Here is a 21048-nt window from a genome sequence, read left to right on the forward strand (position 1 = left end):
TCTAGGTGTTCTTGTCTAGTAGCTTTTTAGATTTACTAAAGTCACACAGTTTTTAATCTAATTTAAAATTAGCATTCTTTCTTGAAATGCTAAAGAATAAACTGTATCTGCGTTTTAATGATATAATTGTGCTCATCACGATGAATTCTTTGATTTTTAATAATAATTTGCAAACAAATTAAATTTATAACAAAATGTCTAACCGGCGTTGCTTTAGAGCCATATCTTTTATTACCTTTTCTTCATCTATTTGAATGTCCTGATGGATAAACATCAACGCTAAACCATTTAATCTTTCTTCGCTAATACAATTTCTTAAATAAATCTTTAGTACTTTCAGCGATGAAAATAACCTTTCACATGTACAGGTCGTTACAGGTAATTTAATTATTAAATTACCGTTTTGGATTTTTTGTATTGTGTGTGAAACACAAGTTACATTTGCCTACTACATATTCTTTATGTATTTTTTACTTTATATGCCCTGGGGAAGGTTTTAATCCCCAAAACCCCCCTGAGCGCCACTGGAGGTAGAATATTGTAGCGAGATTAAATAAAACGAGCGGTTCGAATTTATATAAATATATTTATTTATAAGTTTACAGTTCGATAGTATCTTAACAACTAACTAACTCATAACATCGTTACATAGGTATATATACCAAAAGTATTATTTTAGAATAATCTAAAGTAGTCCCACCTCTAATTCGCCTACGTGACGGGTTGTTCTCTCTCGCAGTCGATATCGCCGGAAAGTTCTAGTCATTTTCGAGATGCAACCGTTACACGGGCCACGCCGAATGCATGTTCGTAACAATATTAATAAAACATTTTTTATGGCTCAAGGCTATAATGTGACTCTTTGTATGGGAAAATAAAACCGTCGTTTATTTTCCCATACTATTGTCTTTATAATTTCATCATATTTTCTCACCTTCCTAGGACTTCAAATAGTTATTTCAAAACCAAAATAAGCCAAATCGATTCAGTCGTTCTCGCTATATTATAAAATAAGTCATTTTATGATATTTTATATGTAGTTATAAAATATCATAAAATGACCTTTAACAAATGGATCAAATTAATTTACTAAAACTGTAGAGGTGAAGTCGTACAAAACATTTTGACTTTACAATTAAAAAAATAAGGGTCATTCGTCGAGATAAAAAATGATTTTGAATATTAGCCTGGACAAATATCGTGACACAAGATTTTTATAAATATATATATATATATATATATATATATATATATATATATATATATATATATATATATATATATATATATATATATATATATTGTCGTCGAATTTATTATTTTCGCACATTTGGTGAAAACATTTCTGATTACATAAAATGAATCCATTGGTATATGGCTTTCGCTTATTGATTATTTAATGTAATTAGTTTAATCACGGTAATTGAATCATCACGGTAATTCTTTTAAAAGGTTTGTAATATTTCGTTTTTATTCAAAGGAACAATCCACACTTTTTACGTTGTTCTAGTGATAAAGTTACGATATCGATACAGATATACAGTTTAAATGTAGGCAACCAAAAAGATTTGGATTAAAGTAAGGTAAGCATTAAATTATAGAAATATGTTTTAAAAATATTGCGATGTAGGTACTTATTTATGTTCATATACGAGTTTGCTCAATGAGTATCGTGTCAAAAAAAAATAGCAACCTTTTATACAAATTTAAACAAAAGATTATATATATATATATATATATATATATATATATATATATATATATATATATATATATATATATATATATATATATATATATATATATATATATATATATATATATATATTATAGTGAATGCTAAGGTGTTATACAAGTTTCAAAAAGATAGAACGATCGATCACAACATTGACAGGTTTTACTCTTTGGTCTGCATAAAACTTCAGTTATTTGTCCTTGAAAATTCACGTTTGCATTTGTTTTTTCCAGTGTCATTTCTGTCAATTTCCTTAGTTTCTTTGGTATTTGTAGATCCTTCAATGATTCTTCTCCTTATTATAGATTGAGTAGAAGTATTCCATATGTCTTTTATCTGCCTCTATTAATATTCTGTTATTCCCCTTTTATATGCTGACAACTCCAACGACGATTAAAGTAGGCGAACTCTCAGTAGGGGAAATATCAGAAACTATAGTCAGAGTATATACCCCCCAGAGTTGGGTATATATTATGAATGTGACTATAGTGAAATCCATACTGACAGTGCAGTCACGGTTAAGACAAGAATGCGCATATGCCGGATTTCACGCGATGTGCTTGGCAGGTCCAAGTGGTCACATACAGAACCATACAAAGATCTTTACGGCGGGACACTATTACGAATAAACCTACCTTTTTTGATTTTAATTTATGATGCAAATTAGAATAAAACAGAGAGACATTGATATTTATTACAAAATACATATCTTTACAAATAATTGTCTTCAAGTAGTCAAATAAGAGACATGAATTTTAATAAGAAGATTCAAGTTTTTAGCGAAAATTTTATTTTAAAATTGTATACTTTATTAAACTCACAAATATATTTTAAATTACATATTTTTTAATAGTTATACGGGGTGGGATCTCCGGGAACTGCATCGATCGATTATGGATAAACTATGGTTAGTTAAATTTCCATAGTTAGAAAAACTATGGTTTAAAATAGAAACATTATGTTTTATAACACATTCGTATAAATAATCGTTACTTCATTATACTCATACTGTAGAGAGATGCATTTTATTCAAGCCGGTTCTGTGCGACGGTCTCAACAGCTGGTGAAGGCCGACAACTCTGTGCATTTAGTCTTTCATAAGAATAGAATTGCCCTATCTTAGCCGTACTGCCCTCTAAGTGTGAATTTGACTGTAGATGGCATCAAAAATGAAATTATTAAAAGTATGAGCAGTTTTGCGAAAACGGGTATGAATGTTTTTAAATCAATGATAGACCTAGGCTAATATCTCAAAACTATGGCGGCAATCTAAATGGGTAGCTGTATTAAAGCCAGAAAAGGATCCAGAGGACAAAAAAACTTAAAGTCATATCTTTCTCCTGTGTTCAATATTTAAGCCGTAACAAAGATTGATATTGAATAGAATCAATCCACATATAACAGAAAAACTTATAGATAGGAACAGGCGAGCTTTAGAGCGGGAAGGTCATGTACTAGCCAAACACTTAATCTTACCCAGTAGATTGAGGATGGATATCAAAAGGATTAAAGGATCTAAATTGTATTAATTGATCTAACGGCTGCATATGATATTGTTAACCATCGAATCATCCTGAACAAAATAACAAAAAGCTACAAAATAGTTCTACGCACGTAATTATGCTTTGGTTTATGTCATTTCAATTCTTAATCTTTTTTTGTATTGATTTTTTTTATATAGCAATGTACACTCCTCTCTTTGCTCTTTCGTTCTTATTTAGTCCATTGTAAAAGTGTATAGAGTCGCCAATTATTTCATTTCCTCTATCTTTCTTCTTTATTTCAGTAAGTACTGTGACATTATCTTTCATTCTTGACAGCTTAGCAACCATTTTCTTTGCCAGTTTCGTATCTTTGATCCTTTGATTATTTAAAGTTTTCAACTATTTAAGAGTTTTTCCGAGAGATTATTAAACCGACAGGGTTTTCCCCCTTAGCTGAAACGTTTCAGTTTTTTTTTGGAATCGCCATTCAGCCTTTTTCGTTAGCTACATAACCTACATCCATTGTACTCCCATGCGTTGCCCAGTGGTTACGATGAGGACGTGGAAGGAGGATTTGTCGGTAAGTTCTGCGGAACTGTCGAAATTTCACCAAGTTTTAACGCAGTCAAGACTTCAGTAACGTTTTCTTTGGCCATTTTTGTATCTTTGATCCGCCCTTATTCCGAGGCTCTTGATTGAAGTTTTCAACCAGTTAAGATTTTTTACGAGAGATGAGAAGTTGGTCCATCGTTTCAACCTCCAAGCTGGAGAATCAGGATTTTCTGTCAGGGTTTTCTCCCTTAGCTAAATGTTCCAGTTTTTTTGGAATCGCCATTAAGCCTCTTTCGTTAGCTACATAACCTACATCCATTGTACGCCATGCATTGCCCAGCGATTACGACGAGGACGTGAAAGTAGGATTTGTCAGTACATTCTGCCAAATTGTCAATATTTCTACACGTTTTAACGCAGTCAATGCTTCAGCAACCTTTACCACCTCAGAGATCCAATACCAACTATATGCAGAAGACATAGCTATCACTAGCAGTAGCATTTAAGAAGTAGTAGAAGTTGTAATGAAACTTATGACAAGGATCTACAAATTGTTGTGTATATATATATATATATATATATATATATATATATATATATATATATATATATATATATACTGGTTAGAAGTTGACTACAAGACTAGGGGCTAGAGGAGTCAAAAGCAACAGACTAAATGTTACAATGAAAACTGAAATAAAGACGAAAGAGAGAAAAACACAGCATGAGATGGTTGGATGACGACCTTAAACGATAAACAGGAGAGAATGGAGGGAAAGGATAAAAGAGAGATCTAAATGAAGGTAACGATCCAGACAGGCAAAGATCTTCTTCTTCTTAGAGTGCCACCTCCCTAAGGTTTTTTTCAGAATATAATTTAAACAAAAGTGGCGATAAAACGCATCCCTATCTAACTCCTCTACAGCTCTTTATTTCTTCTGACTGTTGCCCATCAATTTGAACTATGGCACTTTGGTTCCAATATAATGTGTAGATCATCTTTATGACTTTACTATCAATGTGCTTATTCGTAAGTATTGATATTCATCGACACTAGATCTGCAAATATCTAGTCATGGTTATAAAGCTAAAAGAAGTAGAAAAATAATACGTTATAATGGTACACAAACTTTCAGAATCTTCATCAGTTGAATCACAACGTGCTTGAGCAGTTGTCCAAAGAATTTTGCACCAAATTTTTGATAAAATAGTTGGAATGGAGTGTATGACATTGATAGAAACGGTGGTATCAACTACGTATTCCAATTTGCTTGATTGCTAATTGGTTCCTTTGTATAAACGTCGTTTTTAATGGACTAGCAATAATATCCGGCTTACGATTATTTTAATTTTCTTATCGAAGTTCAGATAAATTCGTGTACAATGTTACAAAATATTTTGATGTTTATAAGGAAGTCATTATTTTACCTTTAAATTTTTGGGTTTAAGTTTCAGACAGTAAATTGGTGTCTTGTTTATTATTGATAAATTTGGTATTTCTATTTCCTGACTTGGTAAGTTGGAAATTTCGTATTATATTATCCGGAAAAGGTATTTGTTATTTACCGTTTAAAGGTATTATTTAGGGAAAATTGAACTATTTTGTCGCGTCTCACGTTTTTGGTTACAAGCCATAGCTTCCAGCTTTACTTTGCTTCATCTTATCATTGAAATTTCTCATTATAATGAGTTAAGTTTTTGTTTTTTTTTTCATTTTTCTAATTGGTTTTACGTTTTATCTTTGTTAATATTATGAGTTCTAAGAAGAAATTAGAACTGAGAAGTTTTATTTTTGTTTTGTTAACATTTGAATTAAAACTATTTTACATAGCAAATTCACACATACACAAATACTTACATAACCAACTGAAGTATATCTAAGTATTTTTCATTCAATCACTTAGTATTTTGTCACGAAACAAGTTTAAATGGGTTTATTCGTTTGAGTCTTCGGTTAATGTTCTGCATGTTCAGAAACCTGGACGCCCCTGGTTTTTGTGGTTTTGGAAGAGAATTCACTATAGACTTTGGATTACTTGGATGTTAATCCATCCCCATAACTAAACGCTGTGCCCACTTAGATAGCATAAATTGATTAAAGAAATCAAAAGTTGAAAATAAAATATTTCCGTCTCTTTGATAAAATAACTCCAAGCTCCATAGCGGTGAGTGATCTTAAAATATGTTGTGGTAAAGCAATGACGAAAAACATGTGTAATGTACTTCGGAAATTACTGACGAATGCACTAACTGGCATTATTGTACACAGTGAAACTAAGTCTAAACCATCGAGTTAGAATATATCTAAACTCACTTGGATATGAATCGGTATTTTGGGAGTAGTTAATTTAGTAGTTGTTCCGATAATCTATCTTCGGTCCTAATATCGTCTATAATTTCGTGCTTTATCTCCATTATCTCCCTAATGTAGATGTTTGTTAACCATTCTTTCCTGGACTTTCCTGTGAATCTTCGCGACAAATCCAGTTCTGTGTTTTTTCGCATTTGTTGACTTGTTATTTATTACACATCAAATATTATATTATAATGTTCTTTGTTTGTTGGTTTTAGACGTGTCTGATCCTAGGGGATTACACTTAGCGTTGATTTTGTATTGCTACCTTGTACATTTCTGTATATCGTTGCACAGTCAAACATATCGTCGTTCGAAACTTCTGAACAAAAGTATTTACAATGTTTAAGGTGTAAAATAGGTTTCCTACTTTGTTATATTAAGTCTTGATGTACGTCTCATATGCACATAATTTCCGTTTTATTTACGTTTATCTCTAGTCTACATTTATTGTATTCTTCAATGAGTATCCTGCGCCTCGTCTCCGAAACAAAGTGTACCTAAATTGTAAATAGTGTTCTCGTTGTTCAGTGGACGAAGTTGATTAGTATTTCTCAGAACAATTCTGGTGGAAATTTTGTTTCACTTTCTTGTAGGTTTTCGTGTCCAGTAGCTCTCGAACTTTATTGTCGGTTTCTAAATAATGTCTATCCAGTCGTAGAAGAAACGTCCGAACCTCTTTTTTATTGTCTGTCTGAACTGTTAGCCTGATGGTTATGCAACAAATATTACAGGCACTTGTTACAAGTCCTCTATATCTGTTAGTATTAACTTTTTAATTATCCCCCAAAAGCGCATACTCACAAAATAACTGCATAGTGCAATTAATATCGATCCAAAGCAGATAAAATATATTTAAATTTCCTTTTTTATTTTTATTTATCACCGATGAATCTGAAATTTTATGCTTACCGCAAATTGTACCATAATAACAATTTTGGAGTTTTTTAACAATTGTTTTTGGATAACTGTACAGAATTTTTGACTACATAAATAATTGGCATTTACATTGGGAATAATTGGGTATTTTACACAATTTTCGATTAACAGTAGCAAAATGGTTTTACATTCTAAGTTTTTTAAAAAGATCAAAAAAATTTGCAATTAAAAAATTTAACACAATATTATACGAAATATCGGCAAACGATTTGAGTTAGATCAAGATGTATAAATAGTAGGATATGAAGTTATTGTTTTCTTTAAAAATCGAAGTAGTTAAAAGTTTTCAATTTCTAATCTTTAACCAAATAATTTCTCTCAATCATGTGTAAATTTGTCAGATGGAACCTTTCTAATATTCTTATGACCTTATGTAACATTAACGAAATTTTTATAAATATATAAGTGATCAGTTTTGATTTTCATGTTGATTTATATAGTGTATTGACTATAAGAATAAAAAGAAATTTTCAATTTTAATATTTTCAACAAAATTAAACTAATTGATACCATTCATTTTAAATATTTAAAAGATTGATTTTTGCGCCATACTGTTTAGTGTCAGAGTCTTCCACTAGAGGTGCAAATGTTTCGCAGCGGCAACATTGCTAGTTACTGTCAAATCATGACATAATTTTTGTCAAGGTCGTGTTTTTTCTTCCTCCCTTACCCTTCCGTTTGGCGTTTAGCTGAACTGCTGAACTGTCATTCTCATTCTATTTCGCGATAAACGTACTGGTTTTGATGGCCTTGCGGAGCTAGAGCGTAGTATCGATATAAATGCGATTTTAATGTTAAAATAAACAAATTTCTCCTTAATATAAACAATGTGATTTCGGTAAAATGTAGAACTGACGAATAATCGTGGTTTTCACTAGGCCTAAAACATGACAAAGAAGTTCGAGTTTGATTGGCATATACCTGTACCTGAGCCCCTTTTGACTGGATGTGTGTTTGATAGATGGGCCGAAGACAAAGATAATGTAGAACTGGAGCAACGAGCACTTTTTAAAGTCGACGAATATGGATTCTTCATTTACTGGAAGAGCGAAGGAAGGGTATGTACATATATACATTATTAAGCAGTAGATACTTTATTGACAAATCCACTAAACAATCAGTGTTTATACCACGCTATAAAAAGTTGGCGGAACAAATGTAAATATGCAAATAAATTAGTTGGAAATTTTGTGTTTATATATAAATTTAATCCAGAATATATTCTTTAAATTCCTCCAGAAATGTTTCACCATTTTTTAAACAACTAAACTAACTACATAATTTATTTCTATTCAATTCCTTTATTGTCGTAGTGGTACTCTAATTAGTTCTAATGCCATTCTAGTTACTCTTTCATACTCAATTATCCTTTTAGAGATCATTGTCCACCTATTTACACTTTTTGTAAACTAAACATTCTGAGAAAATGTTTGGGATATTTTGAATTTTTAATGGAGATATAAAAACTGTTTACAACATTAACTGAGCAATATATAAAGGTGATAACTGAATGCATTTCCAATATCTTTTAAATTTAGAGCACAAAGTAAACAAATATTCTGCCTATTCTACCTACTCCTCTTCGAAAATTAAACAAGATGATAATTTAGAATTCTAACATTCCCTGAGTATTTATAATTTTAGTGTTTACGTTACTATATGGGAGTTTTGGAATACTTTGTTCAGATGTTTTGCTGTGTAACAAAACTTCAGCCTCTACTAATGCATGAATAGGAGATCAATCTGTATAGTAATCAAACAGTTTAAATTTGACTTTAGTTAACCTTTAAATAACAACTGTAACATTTAGTAACTGAATTTTAGACAATAATATTTTCATAGCCTTATCTTTTACATTATTCAGTTAGGTTTGTTTCCTTCTAGTAGTATTTATTTGTGCAATTGTTTAAATTATGTCTTAGATATGACCAAAATGTTGTTCCTTTGTAGGAATAAATACAAAGAGGACAATTGCATTATATGAACAAAAAGAAGAGTTATTTATTTTGCTCTGTAGAAATGTTGGGGTAATGTAATACATCTTCGATGCTATACTGTGTTTCTGTTTAACAGTTATATAAATAGTCAAAATTGTCAAAAATTCTGGTTCATCTGGTAGAGGGATAGTTGTAGAGCTAGTTCTCTTGCTGTATAAAAAAACTATTATAAACAATCCTAGTAATAGTCTCAGAACAGACATATCAAATACTAAAAGGCAAAAGGTACAGAAAATTAATATGGAATTTGGAACTTCCTGAAATAAAAAACCTAAATATTGAAATCATGATAGAGAAACAAAAAAAAATAAAGGGAAAAAGCGTGGAGAAGTTATTGGCAGCTATAATTATATATTTTGGTGGATATATAGTGGAAAACCAAAAGAAAGCATTCAAAAGAACAAATAGGAAATAGAGTAAGTAGTATCAAAACATAACAGACTGGAAAGCCATGCATGCAAATTTTATAAAAATAAATACCCAGATAATGAATTTATCTTGGTACATAACTAATATAATATGTTATATCAGATTAACTAAACATGATCAAAGATAGCTTTTTAGAAAATTTAAATACCAAAAAAAAAAAAAAATTGATATAATATAAAGAGATTGTGAGATTTTAAAAGGAGAACTGGTTTACTAACAAGTTTTACAAATATAAAGATACTTGGACTCAACATGCAAGGAATATTAGATCAATAATAGATTCCCCTATAATTAGACATAAGTGATTAAAAACTTAAACACAAAGAAACATCTCAAATATGTGATCATTGTTTGTTAGAAGCAAAATTGAATAAACATTCTGATATGAATGAATTTGAAATAGCACATTTAGATAGTTTAGAAGAAAAAGACAGCAAATATCTGTATCAGGAAAGGCTAGATCAAAAGCTTAGAGAAATCACAGAGAAAATACATTGAGGATATACACAACAACATAGTTCACAGTACACAAAGCAGCTAAATAATGACTAGGAATTAAGGAAAAGAAAATAAGTAATAAACTATGGAGGAGTAATGAAATACAAGGAATAGTACAAGAAATAAAAAGAAAAAGAGGAAGATTTAAAAAGTGGTTAAATAGTAAAGAGAAGGATATTTTGAAATAAAGAGAGAGGTGAAGCAAGCTAATGCAAACAAAGAATTGCATTGTATTCGTGGATCTGCAAAAGGCCTATGATAGTTTCCCAGTCAACAACCTGTGAAAAGCAATGAAAAATCACAGAGTAGATAACATTTACATAAATGCCATAAAATCACTTTACGAAGACAATGAATGTAGAATAAAAGTTGGACAAGCTACCCAGAACCGTGTAAAGTTGATAAAGGATGCTGCCTATTACCAACCTTATTTACACTTTATATAATATAGATGAGTCCCTAAAAAACTGGAACAAGAAATGTGGACAGATGTGAGTCAAAATTGATGACAGCTATATCCATAGTCTTTTGTTTACTGAGGATAAAATAATTTTAGCAGAAGACAAAGACAACATTGTCTACATGATCAAAAGGTGGAAGAAGAATTTGGAAGCTGTGGTTTGGAAATTAATTATGCTAAAACGTGATACATAGACCAGGAGATAAATAACAACTTATAAAACAAACTAATGAATATAAATACTTGTGGGTAACTTTAACAAATACAGGATACAGAGATATAATAAAGAAAGTAAAGACAATGACACTACAATTACATTCGATTATATGGAGCGATGATATTACAAGCAAAACTAAACACCAAATCTTTAAAGACAATATGAGTAATGGAAAGCTGTTTACACTATCACTCAGAGACGTGGGTGACAAATAAAAGATTGAAAAATTGAATAAATGCAATTAAAATTATGTTTTGGACACAAGAACATACACAAGGTAACCTGGACCTCTCCTGATGGAAGAACACATAGTCATATTGTTCACATCTTAATAGATTCAAGGCATGGAATAGATGTAATAAACTGCAGAAGTTGTAGAGGCGCAAACATAGACTCAGATCATTGCCTAGTGATCTCAACATTGAGGGCTAGAATTTCAAACACCAGTAAAGAAAATAAAATGGATTGTGCGAAAGCTGGAAGATGCAACAATTGCAGAACAGTTCTTGGAAAACATCACCAACAGGCTAAGGAATCAAAATTAAATGAAGAAGGCTAGGCATCTATAGACTCCTACTGGACCAGAATAAAGGAAGAGATTGAAGCAGCAGCGAAAGAAGAATGCAAGAATGCAACAAAAGAAACAATGAAGCGTACAGAAAGATGCTTACCAGGCGAATTAGAACAACTGTAGAGAATTACCAGACAAAGAGAAACAAACAAAGAGAAGACAAAAAGAAAAAACCACTTAAATAAGGAAATTAAATATGTACAAAACCTCAACAGAGAGAAAGAATTTAGAACATTCTATAAGGGAGTTAACATCAACAGAAAAGAATTCAAGGCAACCACAAGGCAATGCAGAAGTCAGAATGGCGACCTCTTAACAACAGGGAAAGATTATATGGAATATTGAATAGATGGGTGGAATACTTTAACCAGCCACTTAATATAGAGGAAGAAGAAGAAAACCTGAAAGACGAAAGATATGAGGTAAGGGGAACAGACGAGAGGGCAGAGGAACCACCAATGATTCTTGAAGTTAAAGATGCAGTTAAAAAACTAGCCAGAAACAAATCACCCAGAATAGATATCTCCCAGCTGAACTATATAAAGAAGGCGGCAATGATACCATAATGACATAGCTTATAAAAGAAATATGGACACAGAAAATCCTCCCCAATGATTGGAATATTGGAATACTTTGCACCATACACAAAAAAGGAGATATTTTTGAATAACCACAGAGGAATTACGCTTCTAAATGCAGCCTATAAAATATTTTCCATAGTACTATGTCACTGTATGGCACCATATGCAGAACGAATAGTAGGAACATACCAAGCTGGTTTCAGAGGTGGTAAATCGACAATCATCAGATTGTAACCCTGACACAAATTTTAGAAAAAATATTGGAATATGGCATTGATACTCATCACATATTCATAGACTACAAAGCAGCCTACGACTCTCTAAATAGAAGAGGAATTTTCAAAGCAATGCAAGAGCTAGGAATACCAAATCCGTTGGTAAATTTAACAAAACTAATTCTTGAAAAAGTTGAATGTAGAGTACAAATTCAGGGGGAACTGTCTGAACCTTTTAAAACAAATAACGGGCTGCGCCAGGGAGACCCTCTCTCCTGTATACGGTTCAATCTGGCTCTGGAAAAAGTAATACGTATGTCACAAATCGCAACCACTGGTTCAATATATAATAAATCGGTGCAACTCCTTGCTTATGGTGATGATATCATCAATATTGTTGGGAGAACGGCAAACGCTTTACTAGAGACGTATGTGGCACTAGAAGAATCAGCTATAAAAATGGATTTAAAAATGAACAACAACTAAACGAACAACAACACTTGTTATAGAAGACGACGTCATCGAAGCAGTGAACGAATTTGTATAGCTGGGAGCGCTCCTTAACACTGAAAATACTACCACCTCAGAGATAAACTATAGAATTTGCACAGCCAACAGATGCTATTTTGGGGTTAATCTCCTCCTTAAATACAAAACTATAACGAGAAATACAAAAACAAAACTCTACAAAACAATAATACGCCCAGTCCTAACATATGGTTCAGAGATCCCGACTCTAACAAAAAAGAATGAAAACATGTTAGGATTTTTGGAAAGAAAAGTAAAACATATGATAGGACGTCTGAGGTGGATAGAGCATGTAATGCGGATGGAACAAAATGACCCAGCTAGAAAAACGCGCCTTGATAGACCCATTGGTCAGAGAAGAAGAGGAAGACCCAGAACAAGGTTCATTGATAACATCGATGGGAATACGAGCTTGGCGGAGGAAGCCGATGGATAGGGACGACTGGGGAGAAATTCTTGAGGAGGCTAGGACCCACGCAGGGTTGCCAAACCAGAATGATGATGATTGGAAATTGTGTTTGCTTCTATAATTGACTAAAGAATTTTGCAAAACACCGTCGTATATATATATAAATTTAAAATTATGAATCTTGCAATCATTCTGCACAAATTATATATGGAGTAAAACTTTAGAAACATACAAACGTGTACATGTGATGTTAAAATTTAATTTTCGTAAATGAAAATTCCCAATTGAATTTTAGAACACGATGTAATGTTTGCTCATTGTATAAAATTTATTAGTGTGCATGTTTGGATCTTTTATTTCTCTTTTTGAAACACAGCAGCGTATTTGCGAACATGCATTTGTTTGCAAATAGTACTTGTGACAATAATGGACAGAAAATGCTAAAATATATTCATAAAAACAGTTAATGTTAACGTAACAGCCAAAGGGTAAACAGAGAAGGGCTAGTGTCTACTTCTAATTACCGAAGACTTTATTGAACATGCATAATTACATTTTTGGAAATAAAATAATCTAAATTAGAATGCAGGTTTTTTATACAAACCAAAAAGACACCGAACAAAAAATGCATGTCATAGAAAAAAACATTTCAAGATAACTATTGATAGACCAATAATTAATATACTTTTATCTCCTTAAAATACTCCAAACATTCTCCTGACTTCTCGTTCCTTCATATATGTAGTTGGTTCCTTCGGTAGTTCCTTCAATTGGTCGTTACTATCACGACCAAATAGTTAAAAGCATTTCATTTCAGTTTAAGTACCATAAATGCTCCTGATGAAAGGTGAATACTTCGAAACACATGTAGAACAATGGTGGAGATTGAATTGAAAAGAAATCCAATCGTCTACTTTCATTTCAACGTATTTTATCTACGTGTAAAGAGTACAAAAGATAGTGTTTTTCAAGGGTGAACTGTAGATGTATTGTCCGAATAAAAGGGTATTCCTAACATCATCCAGTAACTTTCAGTAAGCTTGAATTTGCGGTTCACCTAACAGGCTAGCTTTGGAGACATACTACAATCTTGTTTTAGTCCTTGGTTTTGTTTCGTTTGACTGCATTTTAATAGTGATACTATATTTCTGTTCATATTTGACTGCTGTGATTGTGTATCCTATTTTTTCATAATATCAAATAATTTGTGTCTATCGGCCAGGTTGAAGACTTTTTCAAAATCTTACGTATTATTACGTGTATTACATCACACCACTTTTAAATTCAAATTGGATCTTAAGTGCAGAAGAAGGTGGGCATTTTAGAATTACTAAAGGTTTTCATTGGTATTCCTCTGTTGTTTTTTTTTTCAGCAATAGTGTCTTAAAGTTTAAAATATATTTATTTAACTTCATCAAACGCTATTAAAACCTAAAAAGTACTTTGATTTACGGCACAACTAGTTTTATTCAATTTTGGCAATAAGGGGTAGTTTTCAGCTCTAAAAATAATAAGCATATATCGAAATAAGGTAGACTTTGAATTAGGAGGTGAGTAGAGCCTATTCCCAAAATTTCATAACAATCGATGCATTAGAAAAAAAAATTGGGGGTAATATCCTATTTTTGCTCTCATTGATTGGACTATAATTCCTTTCTTGTTTTTCTATTTTTCCTTTTAACTTTTTCGGTGTGCATTCCAATGGTTTTTCAGTAATTTCTCCAAACTTTTAGTTGGTTCACAATGGGAACGTTCTCAACCTTTCTCCTCTATCGTGAAACAAAAACTCGCCAGAGCTCAGCTGCTACAATCGATCTCCCGTTGTCAACCGCATTTGTTATATAATTTATAATTTGTACAGGGCTAGGAGAGTGTATATTTCAGTAATTTTCATCAAATATTTATTGTGAAAGACGGGATTAGATATTCATTTTCAGGGCGTACCAAGGGGCGGATATTGGACTGAAGACATCAACCTTGTTATATTATACCAATACAACAAACATTTGGAACTTTTTTTCCATGTCTTTGTTAAATAATTCCGGCATTAGAGGCAAGAAATAACGTAAATTTTTTTTACTCGAAAAGCCACATTCAGTTAATTTGGTAGTAGACAACTTTTTTTGTTTTATGAAATCCTCCTCCTCATTCCTTGAGCCCTTGTCAGGGCGTGGTGACACTCTAAATATTATTAGCTGCCTGTCTCCATTGGCTGCGATCCTGTGCCATATGGACGGCTACATGTAGGGATTTTCCCACCAGAGTCTTCATTTGGCCTGCCCGTCGTGTTGGAGATCTTCCTTTAGGCCTTCGGTCTTCTACATTTCCTTCTACTACCAATAGTTCCATCGTCCCCGTTCTTCTAGCTATATGGCCGAAGTAAATTAGGTATTCTCTTCTTCTAGTTACATATGTGCGGAACATTATTGTAGGTCTATTAAGTTCTTTTATTATTTGAAGAGACACTAACGTTAGAATAAAAGTCCGCGATCCATTAGAGAAGTCTTTATTACATAAAATAAACTGTAATGATATTATTTACAGGTACACAAAATTACGGATAATTGTCTGCGGATTAAAATATCGGACACCCCCGTCGTTAATTGTTTTCATCTTTCGTCTTTTTCGGCGTGCACGATAATTTACGTCTATTCAGTTCGAGCGACAAATATCGAATCCCTCTTAGCTCAGGAATGTGTGATCTCGTCTACATATTTCCTGTCCCCTTCGGCCCTCAATGGCGTCTGGTTTGTCGCGACTTAAACATATGGTTTAAGTGGTATCTTGCAGTGGCGTAACTATCGAATAAAACTATGCTAAATACTTATACTAAGATATATTCCCTACATTCGGCCATCCTGCTAGGAATCCGACTCGGATTCTGATTGGTTCTCTACCCATGCCTTCATATATTCAGCGCACGTTAATGTGCTCAGGGGGCCTTCATGATATCCTGACTTTTTCACATCATATCTATCATTGGGCTTAACATCTACTACCACATATGGTCCGAGATATTTCTTCCTCAGCTTGAGTCCACCACCAAACTGCGTTCTCTTAATTGCCACTAGGTCCCCTTTTCTATACATTCTCAGCTTCCTCCTTCGTAAATCATACCTGCGCTTATTCTCCTCCTGGACTTTGATTAACTGACGTCTACTCTAGGTTCTTAACATGTCTCTACCTTCATCATATTGTTTGATCATTTAATGCTCTATTATTTCTTTCATCCTTAGATCCTCTTTATTCTTCATCTTTGTCCCAAAAAGTACTTCGAATGGCGTAGCATCAATGCTTCTTTGATAAGTGGAATTAAAAAATTGTTGCAACTTATAAATATGCTTATACCACTTCGTCGGTTCCTCTATACTCAATTTGGTTAATACTGGGATTAACGTTCTATTGACACGTTCTACTTGCCGTCTATTATTATTTGCTCCGTCTATGATCATTATTTTTGTTTTTCCGGTGAGAATCCGAAGTCCGAATTGAGGACCTTGCTGCAAGAAGGGGACAGCTCCATTTTTGGTCAAATTTTAGTTTATAGATGCATATTATGTAAAAAAATTAGTTGAATCGATTGGTGCAAGAAAGAAGCAGATCCATTTATAAATGGTAAACCTATAACTGTTTATGTACCTGCCTCCGAAATTGTTTGCTGCAAGAAAGATGCAGCTCCGGAGCTGCCCCTTCTTTCGCCAAACGTGGAATTAACGGAAGTTTAAGTTTATTAGTATTCAGTCTATGATTCAGTCGAATGAAGTCCATTGCTCTAACGGTCTAACATATTCTCGCAGTGCATTTTACGAAAGTTGACCACGTATGTTTCTATACAACTGTTTATTTATTTTTTAGGTGTTTTTTATTATTTATTTGTATCATGAGTGGTACAGAATCTGATTTTGATAATGTTAGTCTGCTTAGTAGAGGTTCGTCTGATCTGTATAATCCATCCGAATCGGAAAAAAGCTCTGATCCTGATGAAGCAGGGCCTTCAGTCAAAAGAAGGCGTGTAAAAAAACACAAGCTTCCAGTCAATACAGTTCAAAACGAGGTTCAGAGTGTTTCGTTTGCAAAGAATGGAAAAAGTGTTGATCCAGCTAAGTGGAAACCAAATATCAAGAAAAAGTGTATTGCAGAAGGAAAAAGTTATGTTAACTGGAAAGGTAGTAGTGTGGGACCTAGGCAAAGTGGACCTAATAGTGAATGTAAGTTTAAATGTTTTGAAAAGGTGAACGAAGAACAGAGGCAAGCAGTTTTAGTAAACTTTAATGAAATAGGAGACAGACAGATTCAAACTATCTACTTGGGTGGTTTAATAACAACAAGCAATGTTGCCAGAACTCGAGCTAAAACTGGTAAGCGAGAGAGGCGTAGTTGTGCTCACAAGTACTATGTTAAGCTGGGTATGGAAAAAATACGACTTGGTAGGGGTGCATTCGGAGCAATATACGGGATATCCAAAAAAAGAGTGGATAATATTGCTAAAACTTTTCGCAGTAACATTACACCCCCGAACAGCAAACAAGGTAAACATAAAAATAGAAAAAACCGCGTTTCAAAATATTTACTGCAGAATGTAGATAATCACATAAAAAGTTTTCCACGACGTGAGTCACACTACAGCCGAGTGAAAACGTCCCGTTTTTATTTGTCTCCTGATCTCAATGTTAAAAAGATGCATGAACTTTATTTGCAAGTGAATGAACCGGAAAGTGTTGTTGATAAAAACTATAAACCTAAAGTAACCTACGATTTTTATTTTAGGTATTTTAAAGCAAATTTTAATTATAGTTTTGGGACGCCTCGTTCAGACACCTGCAAAAGATGTGACATATTTCACAATAGCCTTCAAGATCCAGCTCTTGAGGATACTGAAAAGGAAAATTTACGACTTGAAAAGAAAGTACATTAGGTTAAAGCAAGTCGTTTTTTTACAGACTTAAAAGAAAGAAAAAACTGAGACAACAAAATAACGACATAGAAATTTTAACTTTTGATTTTCAGCAGAATCTTCCTCTGCCGAAAATTCCGGCCGGCGAAGTCTTCTACAAACGTCAACAATGGGTCTACAATTTTTGCATACGTTCGGGCAAAACCGCAAAGCTCATTTTTACATTTACGATGAAACAACCGCTAGAAAATCACCCAATGAAGTTATTTCTTGAATGAATGTTTCTTTTCTTTATCACTACATAAAAAATATCCTTCCAAAAAATGTCAGACAACTGTACCTCTTTTCCGATAATGCTGCAGCTCAAAATAAAAATTCAACGATACTACAGTTTCTGCATCTTCTTGTAAGAACCACGTTTTTGGAGAATATTCAACATCGTTTTCCTGAACCAGGGCACAGTTTCCTACCGTGTGACCGTTGTTTTGGTGTCATAGAAAAGTTTTTACGAAAAAAAGATTATATTTTCTCTCCTACACAATACTGTCAGTTTATTCAACAGACATCCAAATATTTCATATCCATTATGGGTCATCAAAATATGATCTTCAGGCACGGGTGACGACGACCAAGCAGACGAATAGACTGATTTTCTCTTTGAAAATAAAAGAAAAAACGTTTTTTTTGTTAATTTTTAATAATAATAAACATATTTTGCAGTAACTTTTTTTTTATTTTCCAATAATAACTACAATGGATACTATTTTTTTGTAATTTTGGTGCAAATTTTTTTGCATTTTTTGCAAAAAGAAGCTTATATAAATAAAGGAAAAAGTTAGCAGGTGTACCAATATGATTATCTTTTAACTGAACTGCTTTATTGTAATTAATACATGAGTAAATTTTTATAAAACATTTTTTCTATTTTCCCAAAAGTTACTATAAATGGAGCTGCCCCCTTTTTGCAGCAAGGTCCTCAATTCTTCGCATATCCAGCTTAGCCGTTCAGTGATGGTAATAATTTCGACTTCATTCACCGCTAGCATAAGTGTGTCATCTGCGTATCGCAGGTTGCTGATTTTTCTGCCTCCTATAGTGATTCCTCCATCCCATTCGTCTAGTACTTTTTATTTTTGTTATATATTCAGATGTTGTATAATAATGGTGATAGTATGCATCCCTGTCCTTTCTTTGTTTTGAACGCATCTGAATATATTCTGGGTAGTTTAACTTTTTTTCTGAGTTTGTATCATACAGATTTCTTATTAGGTTAACTAGGTTGTTAGGTACTCCCATATTTTCCATTATACTCCAGAGGGGATCCCACTTTACTGAATCGAAATCCTCTATTATCTGTCTGGTGTTCAGTATACGCTCCCGCGTTTCTTTTCCTGGTACGAATCCGCATTGTTCTTCTGCTATCTCTGGAAGTTCTTTAGGGTTTCATTGATTATGTGTAGCAGGATTTTGCTTGCTTGAGACATAAGGGTAATAATTCTGTAATTGCTACATACGGTTAGTGATCGTTTTTTATGGATAGGGATAAAGATTGATTTGCACCACTCATCAAGCCATTAACCTGTGATTCATATCATGTTGCACATATCTAGTACTACATCTACGCCAATCTCGTCCATTGCTTTTAGAGCTTTAGTTAAGAGCCTTCTCTACTTCTGCTCGTATGATTATTGGCTCTGCCTCTCTGATTGCAGGTTTATTATGTTCTAAGACTGTTGCATCTGTTGACGCAAACTCAGTCAGTGTTTAATGGAATATCGTACTATTATTCTTCTCGGAGCCTTCTTTCAGTAGTGTACTACGTCGTGTGAGGTAGGGTATACTGAGGACGGTATGAAGTAAGTTAAAATCTTCTGATCCGGCGTTTTGAACCCTGTTGGTTCTGGAATAATTTTTGTCGCTACAAATTCAGCTGCCCGGTTCAGTATCATTCTTGCTAACTCCTTGAAAAGTTGACACGTATGAAGAAAAGGTCTAAAACTCTTTGTATCCGCCGGATCCATCACTGGTTTTAAGAGTGCCACCACTCTAGCTCTCCTCCAGATTTTGAGGATTAGCATTAGATTAGGGGTAAGGATGCAGCAATTCATCATTCTTACAATCAAATCTAAGTTTATTGGTCCAAAGTTCTTTATTTATTCTGGTCTTATTTCGTCCAGGCCGGCCGCTTTATTACTTTTTATTAGGTGGATCGTCTCTCATCTCCTCCAGACAAAAGGAGGTACCTAGACCACCCCTTTCTTCGTTAATCTTTCGTTGGACTTTCATCTTGCTCTTCCTTGATCTCGACCTACTGTTCGACAGAAGACGATGGGCTATCTGATCGGGTGTGACTTCTGTCAAGTCGGGTGAGATTGCGGCGGGATCGTTGCCAAGATTCCGAATCCGAAAAAGGGCCATTCTCATATAGCTCCTCATATCTTTTAAATAGGGGTTTAATTTTTAATAAAATTTTTCATTGAGGCCCACTATCTATTCAGCTCGGCAGACTCTAAGAGTATTCTTTCGTGGTATTTGTTTTACTATTTGTATAAACTTATGATATGTCCTAGAACACGGTTCCAGATGGAAAACTTTTTGTTTCAAGGCTTCACAGAAATTTGTCCATTTTGTTTTTTTGAAATTAAACCTTCTCTTGAACAATTTCGTATTTGATTTCCGCGTTGGAAATGCAAGTGTTGAACTTGTTGTTGACCTGTGTTTTGTTTTTAGGAGGAGGTTTCCAACGACTTTTATCACCTGATCTCCAATTCTGTCGCTGACAAACATATTGTATGGGTTGTAACCTCTGCGCCATCTTCCGCTATTGAAAGACGCGAGCTGTTTTAGATCATGAATCAGTTCTAGTTCCATACTTTTCGTCCATTTTTCTAGTTCTTCGCCATTAAAGTCCATACGGAAGATAATCTTCACTGTGAGAATCTCAATGTCATCTCGGTTTTTTAAAAGTGTTGAGGCTACATCGAAATCTAGTCTGACAAAGACTGAGTTATCATACCCATCGTATGGTCTCTCCAATATAAGCTTCGTATGCCAAGCTCCTTAAATCCTTGGTCTGCGACGTAAAATAGCTCGATGGGTTTCTTGAACCAGCAGGACGACGAGACCCGTGGTCTCTGCACAAATTAGATAACACACCTCCTTTATGTGCCGATAGGTCTTCAATAT

At 33.5% G+C, this 21048-nt stretch overlaps 1 protein-coding gene across 3 annotated transcripts in view; it reads left to right on the forward strand.

Moving 5' to 3' along the window:
• The first annotated feature begins 1455 nt into the window (after positions 1-1455).
• The window catches only part of norpA (no receptor potential A), a 133434-nt gene continuing 113841 nt past the window's right edge, over positions 1456-21048 (forward strand). The window contains exons 1-2 of one of the 3 annotated variants that reach the window (XM_072527477.1): positions 1456-1583; positions 7942-8121. In XM_072527477.1, the coding sequence (XP_072383578.1) occupies positions 7951-8121 (171 nt within the window). In that variant the 5' untranslated portion in view covers positions 1456-1583; positions 7942-7950. Of the gene's footprint in view, positions 1584-5145; positions 5286-7739; positions 8122-21048 lie in introns of those variants that run through there. The other 2 variants (XM_072527476.1, XM_072527475.1) reach the window with 2 other exon arrangements.

The sequence above is a fragment of the Diabrotica undecimpunctata genome, chromosome 3 (assembly GCF_040954645.1).
Source record: "Diabrotica undecimpunctata isolate CICGRU chromosome 3, icDiaUnde3, whole genome shotgun sequence".
Classification (NCBI taxonomy): Eukaryota; Metazoa; Arthropoda; class Insecta; order Coleoptera; family Chrysomelidae; genus Diabrotica; species Diabrotica undecimpunctata.